Genomic DNA, 24,412 nt, shown 5'->3' on the forward strand with positions numbered 1-24,412 from the left:
CAATGAGTTTTATTAGGCTCAATTACAGGAATATGGGTGGTGGGTTAATTATAAGAGCAGAAACGACTCAAAGATAGCTGCATCAGCAAAGCCTATGCCAACATGGGGGACAGTTTATAAATGCTGGGAACCTAGAACACATTGAGTAGCCTCCAGGAGACCCAACAGGTTGGAGAGTGTCCTATCCAAGTGACTAGGTTGATCTAAAACTTTTTCAGGTCTTCTTTGAAGCGTGGCTTGGGTGGACACTTCCACCCAACTGGCTGACTTTTGTAGTACCTGAAGGGGCCATGCAGGATGGTGGTAGAGAACTATCATCAATATACTTGCCTGTCTATCAATTCTGAATACTAAAATATGGACATGCCATACAGGATGCATTTGCTTGTGCAATACTGGATAAGCTATCATGGGTAAGATCAACAGCCTTTCAACCGGACTTAATGAGTTTATATTTGGTACTATAAGCCTGTGGCTGGAGAGATCATGGGTCTCAATAGGAAAGCAACTTTCCCAACACTTTAGAGGCTTGTTCCATCCTGCTTCATTATGTACAAACCAATTAAGCAGAAGACTTCACCCCTTCCTAACAAAGCTCACACCTTATTCCTCCCTGAAACAAAGACCTTCAAGCAATGTAAAATAACAACAAAAAACAAGAATGGTTATTGAGTGACTTGATGATTTTCATGACCATTTAGATCAAACTGAGCTCCTTTTTTAAATTAACATTTCTCAATGGTGTTTACTTAGTAGTGTCTATAAAGTATAAGTATATACTTAAATTTTACAGTGATTTTATTTTTGAGAAGTTCGTACATGAACATTGCATCTATATACTTCTCCTCTATCCTCTGGGTACTTTTTGTTTTAGTATATACTTAACAACCTGATAATGTTTTGAGCATGGTAATGTCCTGCCTCTTTCTCCAATGTCCCTGAGGTTTTAAGGAATGGCAAGTAACTGTTTCCTAAGGCAGATGTTGTCAAACCACAAAATATCAAAATCGTGAAAAGTTTTGCAAAGGATCTGTTCTGGAGAATAATATAAATCTCTCCAACAAGTTGCCCAATGATGTTGCTGCCTCTGCTACCTCTGCTGGGCCACATTTGAGAACCACTACTCTGAAATATAGATATCATCATTTTGATATCTTAAAGTAGCAGTAATTTCATGCATGATTGACAATAGAATCTAATCACATAGTCACTATGAGAATGATTCCAATACAAGTCATTGATTCCAGTATTTACAAGTTACTAAGAAATGACATACCTAACAACACTCTAAATAATGCAAATATTTGATTTATCATGCAGCATTTGTAAAAACATTTCTTCTTGATGTTCTCACAGTTTTTATACTGTGAAATTTATATAGAGAGATGCAAAAATACTTTAATTAGTATATATTAAAATTTCACAGAGTAACGAATTTTATAATAAGGTTTAGAAATTTGTGTCTAATGTACTATATCATATTTGTCTCTCTGTTGCAGAGTTTGGTGTCCTTCTGCCTTATTCTTTTACCACATACAAAGCTAGCTTCCCCCAATACCTGTTTAGAAGCCCCTCCCTAGATTGCACATATGAGAGATAACATGCTACTTCTATTTGTAAAACTGGCTTGTTTGGCCATGAAGTTAAATACTTAAAGGGTTTAAGGTCTATAGGAACTTCTTTTATCCTTGTCTTAGTATATTCTTTTATCTACCTCTTTAGAGAGTCTGAGTTCTGATCTGTTCATTTCTTTTCTTGGTAAGATTATATGAATCTTATGTCATCTTTCTGTACCTTGATTGTTTATTAATTTGTTGAGAATTTCTCTAAGGTCCTCCCAGATTTCACTCCTTTACTCACCCACCCAGCTATGTGTCCCCCTTTTTATTAAACTTTTTAATGAAAAATATTCTCATAAAACATATTTCAACCCTATTTCGCCTATCCTGATTTCCTACCAGATCCTCTCCTACTTACCCACACAAATGTATGGTTTTTTCTCTCTCCCTTTCCAAAAAAGCAAGAAATATGAAGGAAACACGTAAACAAAATCAAAATTAACAAAGGACATGTAATACAAAAAAATATGTCCAACTATGAGCATATATGGGGCCTGGCCTAAAATATGGGTAATATATCCATTGAGCATCCATTAAAGAAAACTAATTATTTTTGCCATTGGGTATCAGTTGCAAATAACTCCTTGGTTAGGGGTTGGAGTTTTAGTAACTTCCTCCTCTCAGTGCTGTATTTCTGCCATGAGGACCAGCCTTCAGCAGCTTGGGATTGAAGGGAATCTATGGAGCCCTTGAATTAATAACTCAACTTGACTTTTTGAACTGAGGGAGTAAAGCTTAATTCTCTGGAAGGACTTTGTGATGTTGACTAAGTGGCACTGATATGGGATGTTCTATATGTTGAGAATATGCACTGCTTTTATTGGCTGATGAATAAAGCTGTTTCAGCCAATGGCCAGGCAGAATATAGCTAGACAGGAAATCCAAACAAAGATGCAGAGAGAAGGAAGGCCTAGTCAGAGATGCCATGTAGCCACCAAAGGAGTAACATGCTGGAGCATTAATGGTAAGCGACAGCCTCGTGGCAATACACAGATTAATAGAAATGGTTTAATTTATAAGAGAGAGCTAGCCAGTAATATGACTGAGTCATTGGCCAAATAATTATAATTAATATTAAGCCCCGAGTGTTTATTTCATAAGTGGTTGCAGGAACTGACAGGTGGAACAGAAGGACTACAACAACATGGCACTAACATTTTATCTGTTTACCAAGTAGAATATCATTTCCACCAATTTCTAAACAACAGATATGTCTTAAGTTCAATTACTTAATACATTGAGGTTATTCTTATTTTATTTTACAATGCTTCATGAAAGAGTAGGTTTAAATGTCTTAAACCTATTTCTCTTGTATTAAATGGACATAAATATGATTACAACTTTTTTTTCATCTTAGGAAATGAAACAAAACAAACAGTAATTCCATGTTCCTGAAACCTAGGCAGCAAAATGCAGCATAGAATATTAAGAAAAGTCTCCCCTCTCTCTACTCGTCTCAGTTCCCCTACCATTAGGCCTCTCTCCCCCAGATCCACTGATACTCCATTTTCCTTCATAGAAGAGCAGGCCTCCAAGGGATATGAGCCAAAAACAGCATAACAAGGTAGAGTAAGACTAGTCAGAAACCATCATATCAAGGCAAACCCAGTAGGAGGAAGTGGGTCCCAAGAGCAGGCAAAAGAGTCAGAGACATCCCCAATCCCACCATTGGAAATCTCACAACAACAAAATCAAAGGGGGGGGTAGGGAAAACCCTGAGGGGCTCTAACTTATCTTCTTAAGTGCTATCTAACAATGTAGAAATGAGTAATGAAAGCTGTAAGCAATACAAAAAGTGAAAGAGCAGAGAAAAATTTCATTGAATTAATCACTTAAAGGGCCAGTGCTTGCCTTGGAGCATTTAAGGCCAAAATAGCTCAAAGAACACCTGTGCATGACATGTCAAAGTGAATGAACACTTGACAAAACAGTAGAGGCAACTGGTGCCTCACCATTTTATCAAGAAATGGGCCACAGACAGGTTGAGGAATGGATCTGGCAAAGAGAAGTATTTAAGTGTGAGCTAAACAAGTTCCTTGTCTGAAGAAATAGCTTAGAAGAAAAACTGCTGAAATTTTAGAAGTGGGTAACTGGAGGAGAATTGGATATAAGGTACAGTGAGAGAGATAGGCAGAAGGAATCAGTCACTTGAGAAACAAACAAACAAACAAAAAAAACAACATAACTCCAGAAACAAGAAACCAAATAACCAAACTAGAGCAAGATATCTAATGCAATGAAGTGTTTAAGTAGAATTACTTTCACTGTTTCCTCTTTCTCTTTACTTTTATTCTTTTCCTCCCCTCTCAAAAATAACTCATTAAGAAAGCTTCAAGGGGGCAGTTAGGTGACAGTACTGCATAGTTCCTTCTAGTCTCTTCCTTCTATTTGTGCTGGTTTTTGAATGCCTCACAATCATTTCCATAAATATTGAGTAAATATTATTTAAGAAGAATTTCAAAAGAATTATGTTATCCCAGGAATTTCTGCCTCCAGATCATTTAATAACTGTTTCTAATCCTATTTTTAAACAACTTAGTAATATATATATATATATATATATATATATATATTCTCATATTATTGCTTCTAATCATTTAGACTTACTTCAAAATTTGATGGAAATGTGAATTCAAAATACTAACTTTGAACGCCAAAGGGATGGCAAAAGGTGTTGATTAATATGCCCCTATTTAATAGGGGCATATTTAAATAGCTAGTGATAAGTCACTAAGATATGTAAAATGCCATTTGCATTGTAGCCATACTGTGAAAATATTCTTATATTTATATATGGTTCTTAGGTGGCTATTATGGTAATTTATGAACACCCTATGTTTCCTCTTAAGATCAAACTAAAATAGAAGGAATGACAAGATGATGATAACAGTAATGATAAATAAATCTACTTTTCTGGCTTTTCAAGGAAGGGCTTGCTTCAAAAAGCATAGCATGTACCTAACTGAAGTACCTCCCCCTTTTGAAGTTTCATCTGTGTACAATTGTTTTATTGGGTAAAAACTCTCAAAGAACCATTACAATTTAGCCACACTTGTATTAAAGAGTTTGAGTGACTACTGTGGTGATTAACTTCAAGTAAACTGACAAAATAAGTGCAGCCTGGATATGCTGACTACCTTTTAGCATCTAGTTCTGCATTCAAATTATTATGGGTACTCTATCAGACCTGCTCTAGGAAATTGTGTAATTTGTTGTTGTTGCACTACTAATGAACTTCCACTCTGGTGGTGACTGATTGGCCATTTGAGTGTCAAAAAGAAATGGATATACAATAATTGCTAGTGAATAAAGAAAATTAAAAAAACAAAAACAATTTTTTGCAATTCCCAACTAGCCTATAACATTCATCCTTTCTGCTCTTAATGCATAGGTTTTATAATACACAGTATAAATAAAATTTAAATTACTTCTTGATCAAAAAATAAAGATAGATTCACCACTCTGTATTGACTCTTGTAACTTTACAACTAATCATGACATACCAATTTCTTTTTAAGGCTACTTACATATATGAAGTCTCCATTTCCAAGATATGAGAAAACTGAAAAATTGATGTTGTGTTAAAAATATCTCAAGTACATTGACTGCCTTAGTACAAACAAATTTCTTAGATAGCTCCAGGACTGTTGGTAACTTTGGTGTATCATTTGCTACTTTACAGAAAAAGTCACGATCTTTACTTTGTGTTCTGTTTTTTAATCATAAATTTTATTTCTCCTGGAGAGTCTATCTTATTGGTTATTTTGTGATGTTTTCAATGGAAATGCTTGAGATGTCTGGAATACAATACATTTTTTTTTTCAAAATCCTCCCGTGACTCATCCCATAGCACCCAAATTCCTTGCTTGTTTTCCTGGGGCATGAAACTTAGGACATTTTCCACAAAGAAGCAGAACTTTAGTAGGTACAACCAACCTCCAGACATGTTGGAAACATGCATGCAACCACATTCAAGGCTTTGAACACCTCTCCACAAAAGCAAACTCTACTGACACATTCAACTGTTGTTCTTCATTCAACTTATGTTTGAACATAGCCCTTATTAGCTTTCTAAAGCTGTTTCTAATGTCTCATTTTTCCTTGTTTTCCATCTTTCATCACAATTGATTATCTGCTGAATTCTGATACAAGTAAAAAGCACTATGACCTAAAATCAGGTTCCCTTTAAAGAACGAAGTGTTTGACAGTTGATGTCTCATGATCACGATATACTCTGATGACCCATGATATGTACACAGTCAGAAGCTACACTGGTATTAGGGCTTCTGTGAGTGTCTTATCCTCACCAATATCCTTGTACTAGCTGAGTCTAACTATCATATATTTTTGGATCCTTGCCTCTGTGTATTCATCAGTCTTTTCTTCTATCTCATTCCCCTCAGTAAATATCAATACTAAAAGGCACTAAAACAAAATTGAAGGGAACATAAACATTGCACACTGTGGGCTGATTTTTCTTTCCCACCTGCTAGTTCTTAAATAACCAACATGAAGACTTAACAATAATATATACGATAGTCTGATAGCTCAGGCTTATTACTAACTAGCTCTTACAACTTAAATTAAGTCATTTCTGTTAATCTATGTGCTGCCCCCTGGCTCATTGCTTTACCTGTCCTCTAGCAAGTCTTGCTCCCTCAGCGTCTTCTGATGACTCCTCTGACTCCACCCTTCCTCTTCCCAGCATTCTTTCTGCCCCCCAAACCCTGCCTGGAATTTGGCCAGGGGTGGGTTCGCATAGATATTTTGCATGCCGTCATAACCACTGTGAGTTCATTTGTGCAGCTGTCTTGCTATGTCCAGGAGCCACAATTTTTCTGTAGTCATGCACAGGCTCTGGCTCATATACTGTTCTTGCCTCCCCTTGCACAGTGTTTCCTATGGCTGGGAGAAGAGGATGTGGCATATATGTTCCACATAAAGAATGTATATTTAAAGTGCTTCTTCAATCTAAAATAAACGTATTTTATACCTTTAAGTTGATATCCTCAGTCAAGATACAATTGCAGAGTTTTCTTCTATAGAATCCAGAATCTAGACTTCTTTCAATCTAGTGCTCTGTCTCAAGCCTAAGACAAAGTAGCAATCTATGGTGTGCATACCACAACACCTCCACACTGGCTATTCAGAACAGAGGCTATTTTCACACCAAACTTTAACAAGTACTGCAAAACTAAACAAATACCTTTCAAGGTCCATCCATTACAACTGATGATACATTGGACTAAAAACAGTGTTTTCTTGGGGTGGTGTTGTGATGTTTTCAATATTTGGCTAAGAAATTACATTTGGAGAAATGGATTTTTCTTCTCCTTTTCAAATAATACTTTAGTGCTCCACAGTCTCTTAAGTTTATGGATAGCTATTATACCTTTACACTTATCACAGCTTTATATGAACAGGTTAAAATCTTAAATGGTAACAAGAAATGACTTTAAGATAGCATGGTTTGTATCTACTAGAAATTGTTCACTGAAAAAAAAAGAGTGTTTAATTACAAATGAAGGAACCTGCCTCACAGCTTTTTAGCTATATTAAAAACTTTATGTTTTCAAAGCTCAAACACAGTTGCTAATAAACTATTTCTCACAGTAGGTCTCTAAGGGAGCCTAGTACTAACAACTCCCATTTTTTATGAAGGACACACTTGATCATAAAAATTAGATAACCCCATCTAGGACCTCATAGAGATTAAAAGATAGTTACAACTTGTGATTTACACATGCTAGTTTACAGATCTAGTCTCTTAGATTTCTGAACAAATTGAGTTAGAAAATCTAATAAATTTTACTCTCCTGATAATGTAGATAAACATATCTCATGTACACACAATTGTATTTTTTGGACTATTTATCTTTTGTGTCCATAATCAGCTGTTTAGATACAGGGAAATCATAAACAAACATAAAAAGATTTCTGTGCAGCTGAGTGATTCAAACTCATTCTGATACTCTTCACCTTGAGTTGAATAAACAGACATATTTGTCCCTCTTTTTCTCTTTTGAATTCTGACTCATTTGGAAATATGATTGACTAAGGCTGACTCATTGAATGATTTTAGACTGAGATCAACTGTCTTCGGCATTACATTTATTGTTTTTGTATTTCACTAAAATACATTTGATTGTATTGTTATAAAATACTGAAATTATATATGACATTTAATCTTATTGATTGTAGCTATATAATCTTTAATCTTTTTACTTAGGATTTCACAAATCACTTTTTGATGAGAAAAACAGCCTGTAACATATAATGTGAATATTGATTTCAGATATTTATCAGGTTGTTTTTTGAGATTAGCAGTTTCAATCCAATTTGGCTGATTAATGTGAAGTGTTTCTGGAGTCAAAAATCCTTTAATTCATTTCCATGCAAAGCAATGAGCTGCACAATAGTACTGTGTGTTAAGTGGATCTCAATCACAAGAACATCTGAGTGTTTGTTACATTTGTTTATATATGTCAAGCAATATCACTTTGTAAAGAAAGTTAATAGTATACAAATGTAACCTCATATTTGTATTAATTTATTTATTAAGTGGATACATATAATTTATTTTTCATAACTATGGATGAGTAAAAATTCCATTTAAATTTATATATTTGCTTTTTAAATGAGGTAAGCATATGTTTGGAAATGAAACTGATTTATGTGTCATTTTACTAAAAATTAAAATGTTCTTGATATTTTTAATATTTTTAAAGAAGGGCTATTCTCTGGCCTCTGATCCCCTAAACTGCCTTATTACCAGAATTGCTATTGAATTTAAATTATATGCATACAAAGTCTTGTATCAAATATAGTAGCCAGATATGATCACTTTTAAAATTACATTTCCTTTGTGGACATACTAGATTCGGCTTCAGTGCTTCTGAGAACATAGCACATTACTCAAGGAAGTAGAATACCTCAATGTATCATCATTTTGCCTATAGTATTTACTAATAAGGATATAGTTCCACAAAAGTAAGATTCAAGGATTGCCTGTTATTATGAAAAATTCAATAAACAATAGTATTAAATGCACTGTAAATATTTGTCTTCTGCTTTTTCACTACCATCAAAACCACATTTTCTAAACACTATTTTGTGAAGTTCTTCTGTGTGATTCAGTTTTTCTGAAGCTTGTAAAATATTTCATATGTATATGTGCCTAGTTTCCCTAGATTTAGGTATTATAAGAATTTGATGAATGAATTGTAATTATAAAATATTGGAAATGATAACCTCATACATTCCTATGGGATCCTGATGATTTCTGGGTTGTTCCTCTCAAATAATTAGGGCTGAATTGAGTGTCTGATCTTGGAGAAGGACCTTATAACAATTTCCTGAAGACAAAGTTTTTCATGTTTTTTTACTTCCCACAAGACACAATGCATAAAGCAGACAAAACTCTTTAGATGAACAAGTAAGAAACTTAGATGACATGTGTTTTCAGATTAAAAACTTACTCATCTCCTTTTCATTCTGTGCACAAGTACAGTCCTTGATCTTCCCAGGACTAACTGAGGGAACCTGTGTTAGGTCCAGAGATGCCATGCAAATGATGTGTAGCCTTTTACGTCTGCAGGTCCACTACAGACACTTGACTGCTGATAGTGTCCCTGTGGTTATAGCTTTAAGGCTAAAAGTGGGTGTCCAATATGCTTTTCTGATTCAGTTCCACTGTATAAGTTACATTTCATATGCAGGGAGTCCAATATTGATATGAAGGGGCATACAGCAATAGTGTAAAACAGAAAAGTGTGTTCATATGAGAAGTGGCCATAACAGAACTAATTTATTTCCTTTCAAGCCAAGTTCGGGCCCCTAGGAAGCCATTACTCCTACCCAGACACCTCCAGTCTACCATTACAGCAGATTCCAATTGACACTTAGCACTGACACTAGATCCAGAATGTTCTGTTGTGAGGGCATAAGCATGGCAGGCATTCTGTGCCATCTACAAAGTGTTCTTTTGGTCTTCTTCATGAAAGAGCCAGAACAGTTTTAATTGAAATCATATATACATATATACTGTGGGAAGAAGAAGAAGAAGAAGAAGAAGAAGAAGAAGAAGAAGAAGAAGAAGAAGAAGAAGAAGAAGAAGAAGAAGAAGAAGAAGAAGAAGGAAAGAAGAAAAGAAGAAAAGAAAAGAAAAGAAAAGAAAAGAAAAAGAAAAGAAGAAGAAACTATCACCAAAGTTAGGGGAATGTTTTCCATATTCCTTACACTGAACCCCAAGTTCGAATTTTGCATGTGTCTAGAAATGCATCAAAAAAATTCATTTACTCAATCTTACTAAACCAACTTTGATCAGTAGGTAGAATATGATCTTAAAAGATCTTTCCTTAATGTGGAATTTGTACATGTGAGTTGCCTGGGAAATTACAAAATTGTAAAAGCATAGTATAAGAAGGTATTAGGTTACATGATCCATATTGTCTTTTAAACTTTATTTCCCTATGATTTTAAGTAAACCATTTCCATGATTCATTTAGATTCTATGGCAATAATATTTAATCATAGTATGGCATAGTTAAAAACAATTGCCGAAGTAGATGATGTGGTCAATGTGATCCAGCTGGGAAGAGGAAACTTCAGTTGAAGTGTTGTCTACATTGGACTGGCTTGAGGCATGTCTATGAAGCATTTTTTAAAAATGCTGCTTGATGTCAGAGGGCTCAGCCCACTGTGAATGATGCCATGCCCAGGCAGGTGGGCCTAGATTGCATAAGAAGAGTTGCCAAGCAATCCAGAGAGAGCAAGCAACCCAGGAGGCAATTCTGTTCTCCATGGTCTTAGCTTCAATTTCTGCTCCAGGTTCCTGCTTCCCTCAATAATGCACTGTAAGTGTAAGAGGAAATAAAACTATTCCTTCCCCAAGTAGATTTTGGTCAGTGTTTTATCCCCAACAACAGAGACTTCACTAAAGCAAAAATTTTGAGATTTCAACTCTTATTTTTTCTATTACTGTCAGGCCTAATGTACATAAATCAGTGTTGAAAATATTTAAATGGGTTTTTGTTTAGACTTTTTCTGGAGTACCTAAGATTTATAGTTTACATGATGAAAAATTAGCAAAGAAACATGTGCTCATTCTATTTTGCTTTGCTTTATTATTTCAGCCTAGACATGATTACCTTGAGCAACGGAATCCCCACAATTATGAAGGTAACACTAACTCCTTGTGGAATTTTTGTTTTAGCATTAAAAAAAGGACGATTTTGGATCACTCCTGATCCTTATCACAAAGATGACAACATCCAGATTGGGCGTGAGGTGAAAATATCTTGCCAAGTAGAAGCTGTCCCTTCTGAGGAGTTAACATTTAGTTGGTTTAAAAATGGCCGCCCACTAAGAAGTTCTGAGCGGATGGTTATTACGCAGACAGACCCGGATGTGTCCCCAGGAACAACAAACTTGGATATCATTGATTTAAAATTCACGGACTTTGGAACTTACACATGCGTGGCCTCTCTGAAGGGAGGAGGAATATCTGATATCAGTATTGACGTTAATATTTCCAGCAGTACAGGTAAGAGGCTTGCTCATAGTGCAAAATGCCTTTAAAATAATTTGGGTTTGGTAAAGTCAGAGAGGCTAAGAAGTCATTATTTTTAAATTAAATCTAAATCTTATGTTCCTAATTATCTAGTAAATATCTGAATTGAGGCACTGTTGCTGTTCTTTATATTTCGATTTGCATGAGGTTCTATAAAAATTGTGTAAATTAAATCAATAGCAGTGACAAAGTTAAGCTTTAAGTAAAAGTATGCCAGCTTTTTTTTTACATTAGCCACAGTCCTTATAGCACTAAAAATATTATTAATAAACTTAAACCAGTGACTAAGGCTGAAGTCTTTTTCTAAATTTAAAATTCAACAAAGCTATTTGGATCTAAGACATAAGCCTTGAGAGGTAATTTAAGAGTGTTTTTTTAAAAAATTAATGTTTCTTCTACTAGTAGAAACCTTTTATTAAAGTTGTTGTCCAGTGTGACGTCTTGTTGTTATACCATAGTATAACAACCAAATTGTTAAATACAAAAATATATTGAAGGGGAACTCTTTGAAAGCTAAAAATGAAAATGTGCTGTCCTTTTCTATTGTCTTAAGTTGTTACCTCTAGACTTGGAAAAGTCCAGTGTTTTTTGGAGAGGATGTGGTAGGTTCACTCTCGGGTATTTTAAAGACCTATGTGTGCTTTGCCAATCTGTCACCAGATTGTTTTAACTAAGGATTCTCCCACAGTGGTGGGTGAGGACTACAAACTGAACTCACAGAGCTTGGTTACAGGAGAAAAGCTCCATGTTTGCAGGTGCTTAAGAGCTGGCTCTTCCCTTTCAGTCAGGCAGCCTTTTGACTCTTTTACACACGTGATTCACATGCAACTCTGTGCCTTCTCTTGGTTCCCAATTGCAGTTCATGCTGTATTGATTTTGCCATTAAAAGTCCATATGAAAGGCTTGCTTTTTTAATTTCGTGTTCTAAAGGTTATTTAGTTTTTATGAGACACATAATCTATGTGAAAAGAAATTAGAACATTAAAAGTAATTGTTATCCTAGCTTAGGCAAAGCCTCCACCTGATCTCTAAATATTTGAACTAGCATGATCGGATAGATTTATTTGTGGTTTTGATGAAAAACTGTTGATACATAATTACTCAATCAACAGATATCCATGTACTGCCTACATTAGTGTGGTAGGCAACAGAGTAAGTACTGATTGGCATCCATGTAAGATTTCCTTTTAAGAGTAAGAGTATTTTTGAAGGGTAACTTTTCAGAATTTTCTACCATATCCATCACCCTGCTTTCTTTGTTTGCTTTTCCTGTTTTGTTCACTCATTTCTTCTTTGGGAACTAATCAGCGCACACACACACACACACACACACACACACACACACACACACACACACCACAGCTTTTATTTAACAGACTTACTTGAAGGAAACATGACTAATTGGCTGTTCAACTTAAACAAAATACATCATAGAAAAAAGAGAATTATTACCAGAATGTATTCTGATAGTCATTTAAGTATGGTACCTACATATGAGTGTTTGAAACTAGGTATTGTGGATGACAAAGACAAAATGCCCAACCTCGATTCATAAAATAGCCAGAGATTCTAAAAGGAAAATTCAAGTTGGTCAGAGAACAGATTTTTGTTCAATTACAGCCTAATAGACATTAGAATAATTTTAATAAATCATCTTCACTATTGGTTTGATTTCTAAGGACCACAACACTAGAAATAAAACCTGTATTAAGATTTTTAGAAATATGCTCTATGCCTTCTTTTTCTTGCCACACACAGATGCTTTTCAAGGAGGACTCTGTGAAAAATAGATTTCATCTGCAATGTTCAATGCAGTCTTACCATTAGGGAAAACACATGACACATAGTTAGAACCCATTAGATAGTTGTTTAATACAACTATGATCAAATTTATGCATCTGACACACTACTGTTACTGTCTTTTCTGATTCTACTTCTTTAGTACAAGCACTGTTGGCCCCTCTTGCTCTTTCTCAATTTTCTACTGACATGACAGTAGATGTATTTGCTTTAATGTTTCAGCTTCAGGACAATATAGGACAGATGGATGTTGTAATTTGTCAAATGAAACTAAAATGTAGATTTTTAACACAAGCTGTTGAGGTTTTATGGGGAAAAATCAGAGCATTAAGTCAAGTTCAGCTACAGTGGGTTTTATTTTAACACACAACTGTTATGTTCATGAATCTGGACACCAGGAAATTGAGTTTTGAGAGAAGAAATAGAGAAGATAATCTTTAAACTAACAAGTGTGTCGCTCTTCATACCAAGTCTGGCTTGTTTATCACATTACCTATAGTGAATGACACACCAGAGTTGTCTACACAGTTCTCATGGCTGAGATTTGGGGATTCTACTCATACCATTTAAAAAGATTATCTCTACATCATAGAATTCTACACTCAAAATGACACTTCAATATGAAAACAGATATATTACAAATCAGCATTTGGCTGGGCGTTGGTGGTGCACACCTTTAATCCCACCACTCGGGAAGCAGAGGCAGGTGGATCTCTGTGAGTTTGAAGCCAGCCTGGTCTCCAGAGTGAGTACCAGGACAGGCTCCAAAGCTAAACAGAGAAACCCTGTCTCAAAAAAACAAAAAAACAAAAAGAAAAAAAAAAACCAAATCAGCATTTGACTAAGGAGGGTCCACAAGCTATTCCATAAAAGAAAGTCTCAGACTATTCGAATATAATAAAAGCCCTGAGAACAGAGGGAATTTAGGTGAATTGGTTGAGTGAGTACATTCAAGAAAATGGAGCAATTGTTAATAAATAAATATAAATAACTGGACATGTGATTCCATTATAGAAAGCTTGTACTACAAAAATGACAATCAAAAATGTCTATATGTGGATGTCTTCTCTATTTGGGGTTTTTCTAATTATTACTGTTTCAGGGAATTTAGCAGTGGCTAGATGGTCAGTGGTTTTATGATATTTAAATATTTTACATTAAATTTACACCATTATAGGGTGATATTTTAAAATTCTTTCTAAACCTTCTGAGCCTAGTATTACACAGGAGTCTAACATTAATTCTTGGTTGTTACTCTGTCTCCAGGGATGTGTACAAGACACTTAATAAGACGAGGGTTTATTGCCATGATACCTTTCTGCATAGCACAGAAATCTTTCTTAAATCACAGACCCATAGTCAGCATATGTGTTAGATAACACTTAAGACTGACTGAAATGGGAAAAATCCCAGAAGGCAACTTGTAGTTTGCAGAATCACTAATGGTTTTAAAAGACAATGATTTAGAAAAAACTGGCAAGTTATATTTAGAAAAACTGTGGAGAAGCTATATCTGTTTCATGGTTTATTCATACATTTAAAGGATACTAAATGACAGTGTAAATGACATAAATTATGCATTATTTCAATTTAGTTCAATATTAACAAACACACACAAAGTTCTGTAAGTTTGGAAATTGTTCTTGTATTAACCAGTTGCTGCTTTCTCAATTTAAATATCCATTCATCTCCAATTCCTTTACTAAATCAACCCCACACTGGGCTCTGTACCATATCCAGTTGGTACAGACAGACATTGCTCTTAGGTCATCTAAAGCAGAGTACCCTGCCTGATCTAGTCTGTAGGAGCCAGACACTTTACTTGAACTTTGACCAGATGTCTGTAGATGCTCTGAGTCTACAGTGTAGTTACAGGACAGTCTCACAGACAGTTGAAGTTTGATTTGAATCTTAAAGAAAGCAGAAGAAACAAACAGAGGATGAGGAAGGTCTCAGAAGTGGTAAAGCTGCTACTTGTGTCATGTTTATAGCATCAGCATTAATCTGAGAAAAAATCACATTACCTTACTTTAGTCTTAATATTTCACTGCTGGAACTATATTTTAGGCTAGACTTTGGGCAACCTAAATTACTTTCTGTGCATTGTTGTAAATATCTGAGTAACAAATTTAATGTATCAAACTCTAAGTGTCACCATTCAGTTCTGTGAAATATAGATTCTTCATGTGCCTCCTAAAAAAATGGATGCTAATTTAAGCCTAAATTATCAGCAGGTAAAATCAGCTGTTCTTCCTTTATATGAGAATAATTGGTAGAATAGAATTTTAGTTTTCATAAGTTTTCCTTTAAAATATTCTACTGCTTCCCCCCCTCACTTCCTAGTGAAGTCTCTGGTGCTCATCAGCTTGCATGTATTCCTTTGCATGACTCAAGAAACTTGTGTGTTTATAGTAAACTCAGAAATATGTATACCAGTCCTTAAAAAATGAAAGCAAAATCAGTTTTCTTTGGAATTCTGGGGAGCAGGGGAGACATCTGGTGAATAAATACAGCAGAAGGGTTGTGCTTCTCTCTTGTTAAGAGTACAAGGAGATTTTATATGATAGAGAAAGAAACAAGGGTTTATGGGTTAAGCAAGATACAGAGACATAAGTGCACAGTCACAGTGACGACCACCTGGAAATGACTTCACAATGTCAGGTTGCTGCTGGCCATCTAGTGACTGTAGTTCTGGAAGAGAGCAAGTGTCTGCACACCTGCAAGGATAGTGCTTGTTAGCTTGGGACTGTGGTGCACAATCAATGAGAGCCAAAAGTGAACATGAGAGCAAAAGAAAAACTGATTAAGCCCATTTCACTGGATTTGCTTCTTGGTTCCTTTCTATTTCAAAAGGAAAAGAAGAGTCCTGGAGAATTTTGTTGACTAAAAGTACATGTCTACAGAAAGACTGTAGTGAGGGGTGGGCTGTTTGCTTTGGTTAGAAGAAAACACCTGCAGTTCAGATTTATGAATTGGTGTCCAAGTTACTGGACAGAGAAAAATAATTTTCCTTCTTAATCCCCAAAACATAAAAGCTATGAACCTTGAATTCACGATGGAGACAAGGGTTGGTGAAAAGCTGGTGGTAGTCCTCAGCCTCTCTATCTGTGTATATGGTTTAGCTACAACAGTCTACTCTCTCATATATTCTACTTAGTATAACAGGTAAACTGCCTTAATGAATAGACAGGCATTGCTGCACTAAAATTTTATTTTCCAAAACAGGGAATAAGGATATGTCCCCAATGGTCATAGTATGCTGACCTCTAAGCTATAATACTGAGATTGTATTCATTAAAATAACTAAACAGATGGGCTATGTGGACTTGCTAGAAAATTAAGTTGAACTGCTATTATTTACCTGTAAAAACACCTTATATTCTTTGTAAAGATTGATGGGAAGTCTGAGACTTCCCTTGTACTTCCTTCAAATGCACATTTTACTGAATACCTTGCTAAGCTGACTGATGTCTGCCAGAGTGGTCCAAACTATAGAACTAAGTAATGCTGCAAATATTCCTGAAATTGTTTTGTGACTACTTAATTCCTCGGTTCTTATCCATAACATACAATTGTTTTTTTATTGCTATTATGCTGTTTATAACTCTTTCATCCCTCTGTACATGTAAGTATATATGAACAGAGAGATATAATACACACACACACACACACACACACACACACACACACACACACACACACACACGTGCCTTAAAAGGCATAATGAAAAAAAAAAACAGCTACAGCATTACTAAAAGTGAAATAAAAAACTTTGAATCTCCTGGTTAGGAGGCCATTTCTTTCTTTTGGGCAGCAGACTGGCCACTTCCACACCATCCTCAGGCAGATGTTTTCATGCAAATTAAATCTAGTCTTTAAGTCATAAAGATTGAAAAGATTGATTTGTGTATTTATTTCCAAGTAGTGCTACCAGACTTAGGTCTGTGTGCTAGCAAACACAGTTCAACCACTGCCCTTCCATAGTAAACCAATTAAAGGAGTCAAATTAATAGTGAAAACCAAAAGGGGGATTTATTCAGTATGGTCAGACTGTTGTAATTTAAGAAAAGCAGCATGTGAGAGAAAGATGCCTTGCAACAGGATTCAAGCAAAGGGGTTTGTTGTTATTGTTTTGTTTTTGTTAGTTTTTTTTTGTGGGGGGGAAGAGATCATAAAAAGGGGAAAAGGATAGGAGGAAACTGATCTCCAGAGACAGGAGCAGAAGGTGAGAAGACAAAGGAAAGAGGGGAAGACAGAGGAAAGAGGGGGAGAGAGAGGATAGAGGGGGAGGGGAGCAGTAGAGAGAAAAAGAGAGGGGGAACAGATAAAGGGAGAGAAAGAGAGGGAGAAGGATGGGAGGCGGGCAGGGCCCTTTTAAAAGGGAACATAGTGTATGTGCACAGGTGGTGCTCTTAGGGATTGCAGCTGAGGGCATATCCTGTCAGAACCTCAAGGACAGGACCATACAGATGCCTGAATACTAACACAGACTTGAAGAAGGACAAAGACATCCAGTAAGAGTCCTGATGTGAGTGTGGGGTTTAAAGGGAAAGCAAAATGCATCTGAAGCAGTCTTCTGCATTGTCTTGTCTCCAAGTCTTCCCTGTAAGTCTATCAGGAAAGTGGTAAACCATAGTCCAGTATGCAGTTTCCTCCTCTGGGTGCCATGAAGGTACCAGTTGTTTACTCTCCCAGCAGGAGATTCCAGAGAAAATACTAATTTCCTGGGGATTATTCTCTCAATGTGATGAGCAAGGAAGGGAGCACCAAGTGTGTCTTTCATGCATTTTAATTTCCCTCAGATAGGCTGGTGACAGGTTGTTTTAACTGGCCTGAGTATAGACCAAGGTGAAGCATAATGTTGGTCCATCGTATCAGTGGGGTAACTGTCCCCTGCAAACAATCATACTTCTGTGGCCTTTCCCATCTCCTCTTCTCCAGGATGGAGATGGACACAGCTGCAGAAAGTACAACCTGAACAGCAGTCTGACCAATTCTCTGCCTACTACTGTTAGAGTTTTAAGAGGCCATTGTGTTCAGTGGATTTCCCAGGGAGAAACTCTGCTGTTACACAGGATCTCCATTTCCTTAAGTATGTGCACAGACTAAGGAAATTTTGGAGTCAGAGTACACACAGAGATACATCATTTTCATCTGTCCTTTGGAAAGAATAGTATGCATATCAACCTGTGTTACAGAGGATTGTTATATAATTCATATTGAGGTACATAAATCTTACCAAGAAGAATGTTTTACTGTTAGCATTGTTTATTTGAGGAAAGCATTTTGTTCCATAAATGTGTTTTATTAAAAATCTGAAAGCTCTGTATTAAAATTTAAAATGCTTTCAAGAATTATTAAACATTTATCAGAGTTCTGCTGACTTGCATTAGTTCTGTATAGTTTAATATGGGGCATAGAAACAAATCAACAGCAAGGGAGATGTAGGTGATTTACCTTCATTCTGGCTTTGAATAGATAACACAGTTGGCAAAATTGAATGTTAAATAAAAGTAGCACATTTTTCTTAATATTTTAGTTTCTTCTCAGTTTTTCACATAAAATATTTTATTTAATCATTCTCATTGTAGATCTGATGGAGACTGTGCCATCTGGAATTATTCCCTTTCCTCTGTTTTTAATACCCAAGTTTCAATTGGTCAAGAAAGCTTTGAATATTTTAGGATAAAACTGTCTTCAAAAAGCTTACTAGGTATCATCTTAAAATGGGCTGAATGATTTAAAAGATGTTGCTAAACAATACATAATGAATGTGGGACATGGCAGGTGAAAACACTTCAGTTGAAAACCCACTAAATTTTGAAATTGTCTGACTCAAGACAGAAAACCTGCCATGATATTGAGTATAGTGTACATGCCTTGGTAATTAAATTTTGAGGAGCAAGGCTAAATGGAAATGAAAGTGATTGTAAGTAGCAACAACTGCAGAAATAACCAATGAATACAGTGCATAGTCAATTAAAATATTTGCTAAATAATTATGAGAGGAAAGTGGCTCTGGGAAGCAATAAAAGTACAGAATCTAATTCGTAATATTCCAATGTGATTAAATTGAATAATCTTAATAACTGACAAAGTGCGACATTTGCTTTAATGTGTTACTAAAGTAATATGAAAACACACAGGACAATGTCTATGACCCTGATCAGCAGGAACCCTGAAGGACAATTCACAACTCAGCTTGATCCGGAATGAGGCACTGGACTTAAGGGAGAAATATATCATTACATCTTATTAGAACACAATTTTCAAAAGAAATGAAGAAAGAGGGAAAGGAAAGAAGGGAGAGAGGGAGGGAGAAGGTATGACATATGCTTTAGGGGCCTAATATTGGATGACTATTCAGAGGTTAAAAAGTAAACAAGTGATAAAGGGCAGATCAAGGTTCCATTAGGGTTCTTAGTCTCATTAATAAAATAACTCAAGACACTAGTTCAGGGACATTTTTATTGGATTAAAAGAAAAACCTAAAGGATAACCAAGATGTAAATTACAAATGCCAAGATGAGGGAAAAGGGGGAATGAGGGCTATACTGCTTAAGCTGTTGGGGAAGGTTAGGCACATGGTTGACCAATAGTCACATGTTGGGGGAGGGAGGTCCAGTAAGGTACTGCACTAGGGGTGGAGATTCTGGGAAGAAAAATGAAGCATTGCAGCATTTCATTTAAAAACAACAATTTTATTTCTAGAATGATGTAGTTGTCCCGACCCTTGGGACAGCAACCTGGGGTAAGATATCCAGGGAGGGGAATGGGGACAAGAGACATGGAGAGAATGACCACAAGACAGGATTCTGATCAGGTGGCAAATTTTATTTTTCCCAAGGCTAGCTTATATAGTCAGCAGAGGAGAGTAAAGGTGAGGGGGAGAAGAGGCCAAGAGCCAGGTGTTAGTTTAAGTAGGATGTCAGAAAACTATAGAAGGAGGATGTTGGCAGGGTAAAAAGTTCATGGATGGTGGGGGTGAGGGAGGGTTACCTAGGTAAGAGGGCCTGTGGTTGGAACACAGGATTGACATCTGATTCATGTTGTTCCTTCTGGGTGCTCAAGCTTCTAGAAGCCATTTATAATCAAAAGACAGTTCTATAACTGTGTGGCTTGCCAAGTTTTAAAGGTTCATGCCAAGCTGTATGACTCCCAACAGAATGACTTAGAGCCCACCCTCCTAAGGTTGATCAATGGACCAGGTGACAGAAGCAGCCCATCTGGACTGTGAGGTCTCCACCCAAGCCAGAGATTTCAATGCTTCATCAAAAGTGTTTCCTTCTAACACAATTATAGGGAAATTGGTGGGAAACATGAGGTGATCAAGGATTTTATAATGAATAAATTGGGCAGAGAAAATGTATCTTCTATTTCCTCAACAGTGAAAACTGCTTTTCTATTATGAGGAAGTGTTGGGGGAGGGGTTCAGATACACTAACTATCAATGAGCTACAGTGAGCCTCTCTGCAAGGGAACTGATACATCATTGCCCTTCCAGAATTAGCTTTTTTTTTTTGGGGGGGAGGGCTGTGATCAGGCCTTGAGTTTGGTGGGCATTAGAAAAAAAAGGGGTACAATAGCATTAAAAAGAGTGTAACAAGGCCTTAAAGGGAGGGAGATACTTCCCTTTGAAACTTGGAGAGGAGCCTCATTTAAAAGGATAGCTTACCAACAGAATCAGCTGATCCAAGCTAGTGACAGATCACTGACTCAGGTCTAACAAATAAGACCGAACTAGACTCCCTTAATATAGGTGATAATGGTGCGACTGTGACAATATATGAGGCCACTGGCAGTAGGTCCAAGATACAACACCAATGCATAAACTGATTTAGTGGAGCCCGTTCTACATGGAGTGATACCTTGCCCAGCCTAGACACAGTGGTGTGGGGATGGAGAGGTGCCTTGGTCCTGCCTCAAGATGATGGGACAGACTTAGTAGACTTACTAGGAGAGGCCTTATCCTCTCCAGGGAGCAGATGGGAGAGAGGCATAGTGGGGGAAGTGGGGGAGAGCAGAAGGAGGGAGAGGGAACTGGGATTGGTATGTAAAAGGTAAATTAATAAAAAAAAAGTCAAAAAATGGTAGCTTAAAGTAAGATTAAGAAAAAAATAAAGTAAGGTTAAGAGAGCTCATTAATGAGACAGCTAAGGACAGGGTCCCAGAAAAATTCCTTCAGGAAAATCCCGGGGACAAAGGGGAATTCTTGACTTTATTATAATCTTTGAGGGGGGTGGTGGGAAGTTTTATGCTGCATGGTTTCGTTCAACATAGCCTACTAACAAAACAAAGCATGGAGGAACAATGTCATATTAGGACAATAAGTCAGGGGCTGCTATTGTGCCACAGCACAAGTTTCTCAGCTATTCTAGAGACAACCATGGGAAAATGTGATCTACTTTCCTCAGTCTGTGGAATCTGCACTCTGAGAGAGATAGGTCATGTTCTAACAGATCCTGTGAGAAAGAAGGAAACATTTCTAAGAGTAAAATGAGGAACTAGGGAGATGGCTCAGCATTTAAGTGCACTGGCTGTTCTTCAGAGGTCTTGGACTCAATACCCAGTACCCACATGGCAGCTCACAACTGTCTGAAACTCTAGTTCCAGGGTATCTAACATCTTAATACAGACATACATTTAGGCAAAAAACACCAGTGTACATGAAATAAAGATAAATAAAAAAATTAAAAAGAAGTAAAATGAAGACAGTGGAGACAAGCAGTTCCAAGCTGGATGGTTTGGAGGAGAGAGCCATAGCTTCAGAAAACACAAAAACTCATGAACTACATGTTGGAAGTCAGTTAACATTTTTACATCTTAGTTACTTCCTATCGCACAAAATCATTTGAATCCTTTCCAGGTAAAGTCTGGGGAAATGAAACAAAAATGAATATAAGAAAAAAAATACTAAAGCTGCCATTTGGCATTTACACATGGTGGTAGGCCTTCCTTACTTGGCTGGAGAGATTGATAAAAATCTGTGATGTGTTGAAGATGTTCAAACTCTATGAAGATGGGCAGTTGAGCCAATGACCAATGCTGCTAAATCAATTCAAGAATGAAGTCAATCCTCATTGACATCAGGCCAGGTATAGGATTGGAGATCCCACACTGCGGTCCAGGACAAATTGTCCACAAATAGTTTTAAGACCTTTAGTTGACTGGGTCTCAAAGCTATTTATTTATACAGTAAAAGGGTTAAGTAGATGGCTCATTTCTAAATGGTGTTTTGATAGCAGCTACACTTTATTTGCAACATTCTTAAGAGCTGAATTTCAGGAAGAAGGAAACTCAGCAGCTAAGAAATTTAATCCCTCTTCCTTCTTCCAACTTGAATCAGAGCAAAAACAGTTCTCCTTTGCATATAGAACTTATGTGCAAGATTCTGTTTACACATGTGTTCTGATTCTTGTTTTCACACATGCACACAATCACATGTATGAAAAACCAATGTCTTGGGTGAGGTATTCTTAGCTCCCTCCTGGAGCTCAGTGCTTCTATGGTTTTAAAATGCTGTTGCTTGCTTCTTTAGAATGTGGGGTCCAAGGCCAACTTGGACAATAAACTAGATAAAAAGTAATGTGGTTTAGGGGGTATAATATGTCTTGATGTTTCTACCAATTAGAAAATCAGGCCTAATGTCAGGTAAAGGTCAGAATTAAGACATGGGTTTCACAGGTTATTGCATTAATTTAGACATAATTAAGTTTATTCAAGAAGAGAGTAAAAGTCAAATATTAAAAAATGTACAAGGAGGCTGAGTGGTAGTGGCACATGCCTTTAATCCCAGAAGAGGCAGGTAAATCTCTGTGAGTTCTAGGCTAGCCTAGTTTACAGAGTGAGTTCCAGGGCAGCTAGGACTGTTAAACAGAGAAAACCTGTCTCAAAACAACAGCTACAACAACAACAAAAAAGTACAAGGAAATAGTGGGAAAACTAGGAACCATGAAAGAGAGAAAGCGCAATGGCAATAAAGAAGACAACCCTCCTCCAGCCGGTCCATTTGAAAAGAAAGGAGGAGCACCCAGTGAAAAAGTTTCTGGATGTGTTACCTAAGATACTCTAGCACTTCCATCAGCAGGTGTTGTCTCATGCATGCATTTGGAAGTGGAAACAAGTCCTTATTTTCCTTTAAGCAAAATAAATGTTGAAGGAGTGAGAGAAGAAAGAACATACAGTGAGAGCAGAAGAGGAGGAGAGAGCTGGGAGAAGACAGAGAGGTTATTACACTTTAAATATGGTATGTAATATAGGTATCATCTACCCCAGCATTCTCAGTAGCTTCTAAAATAGACTAATAGTAACATTATAGAACTACATGAAATAACAGTTGTATTAAGCATCTTTTCAGTGGCACTTATAAAAGTGTCAGGGAATTTTAAATTCTTAATTGTAAATTGTTTTGAGAGACATAAAGTTTATTGATATGAACTACCTGTTTTTGAGATAATCTATATGAAGGGAAGAATTGGCTATATTAAACTAGGAATCTATCCTTTAATAGGTCTATGAGCATAAGTCATTTTTATATCTTAATTTTTGTCCATAAAATCCTTGCAATTATCATCTGGAAATACCCAGTTATTTGAAATAGCAGAACAAAGTTTTTACCTTAAAAGTTATAGTTTATCCCATATTATATTAAAATAATTAATGAGAGAGAAGTAACCATGCCTAAATTATGCCTCCTATAGGCTTGGTCCTTTAAAAAACACTAATTAAATTATGTATACTATCTGTGTGGTCTGCATGTGGGCATTTGTGTGTTTGAATGTGAATGGGTGCTCATGTGTGCTAAGTCCCAACATTGTTCTCAGATGTTCTAGATTGCATTATACTTAAAACATTTTATTGAGATAGTATCCTTCCTTCATCCCAGAGGTTGCCAATTCAAGATAATACAGCTAGCAAGTTCACCCCAGAGATCACTTGTCAATGCTACTCTAGTGTGGTATTTCAGGCTGCTGCCTCTGGCAAGATTTTATATAGGCACCAGGGCTGAAAATGACAATCCTTATGCTTGCACAGCAGACACTTTTTCATTTCTGATGCAAGCAATGAGATATAGGGGCCACTTGAATTTGTATATAGCAAAATGTAGGTTAATCTAATAAGGACTGGGAAATTAGTTAGTTCCAGAGTTTGCATATAAAGCTATCTTAGCCGTCAATTACATGGGTCAAAAATAATTATGACAGTTATCTTAATTAACAAATAAGGAATAGATGTTTCCTTTGGTTTATTGTAAAGAAAGGATTATAAATAAGGGTTTGTTATTTTAAAGTTATAGTATTAGGACCACCGTTGGCTTTTTCTAAGAGAACATAAGGTTTGAGGAGTGATATTACTGTACAAATTAGACAATTACTTAACAGCAAATGACATCACTGCTTTAACATTAGGCAACTGTGAGGGA

The 24,412-nt window shown here is 36.4% G+C and overlaps 1 protein-coding gene across 1 annotated transcript in view; it reads left to right on the plus strand.

The window, feature by feature from the left end:
• Mdga2 (MAM domain containing glycosylphosphatidylinositol anchor 2) overlaps nt 1-24,412 on the plus strand; it is a 414,938-nt gene that overhangs the window by 214,306 nt on the left and 176,220 nt on the right. The window contains exon 7 of the mRNA XM_027416516.2: nt 10,834-11,163. Coding sequence (XP_027272317.2) covers nt 10,834-11,163 — 330 coding nt within the window. The remainder of the gene's footprint in view (nt 1-10,833; nt 11,164-24,412) is intronic.

This window comes from Cricetulus griseus, chromosome 5 (genome assembly GCF_003668045.3).
Source record: "Cricetulus griseus strain 17A/GY chromosome 5, alternate assembly CriGri-PICRH-1.0, whole genome shotgun sequence".
Classification (NCBI taxonomy): domain Eukaryota; kingdom Metazoa; phylum Chordata; class Mammalia; order Rodentia; family Cricetidae; genus Cricetulus; species Cricetulus griseus.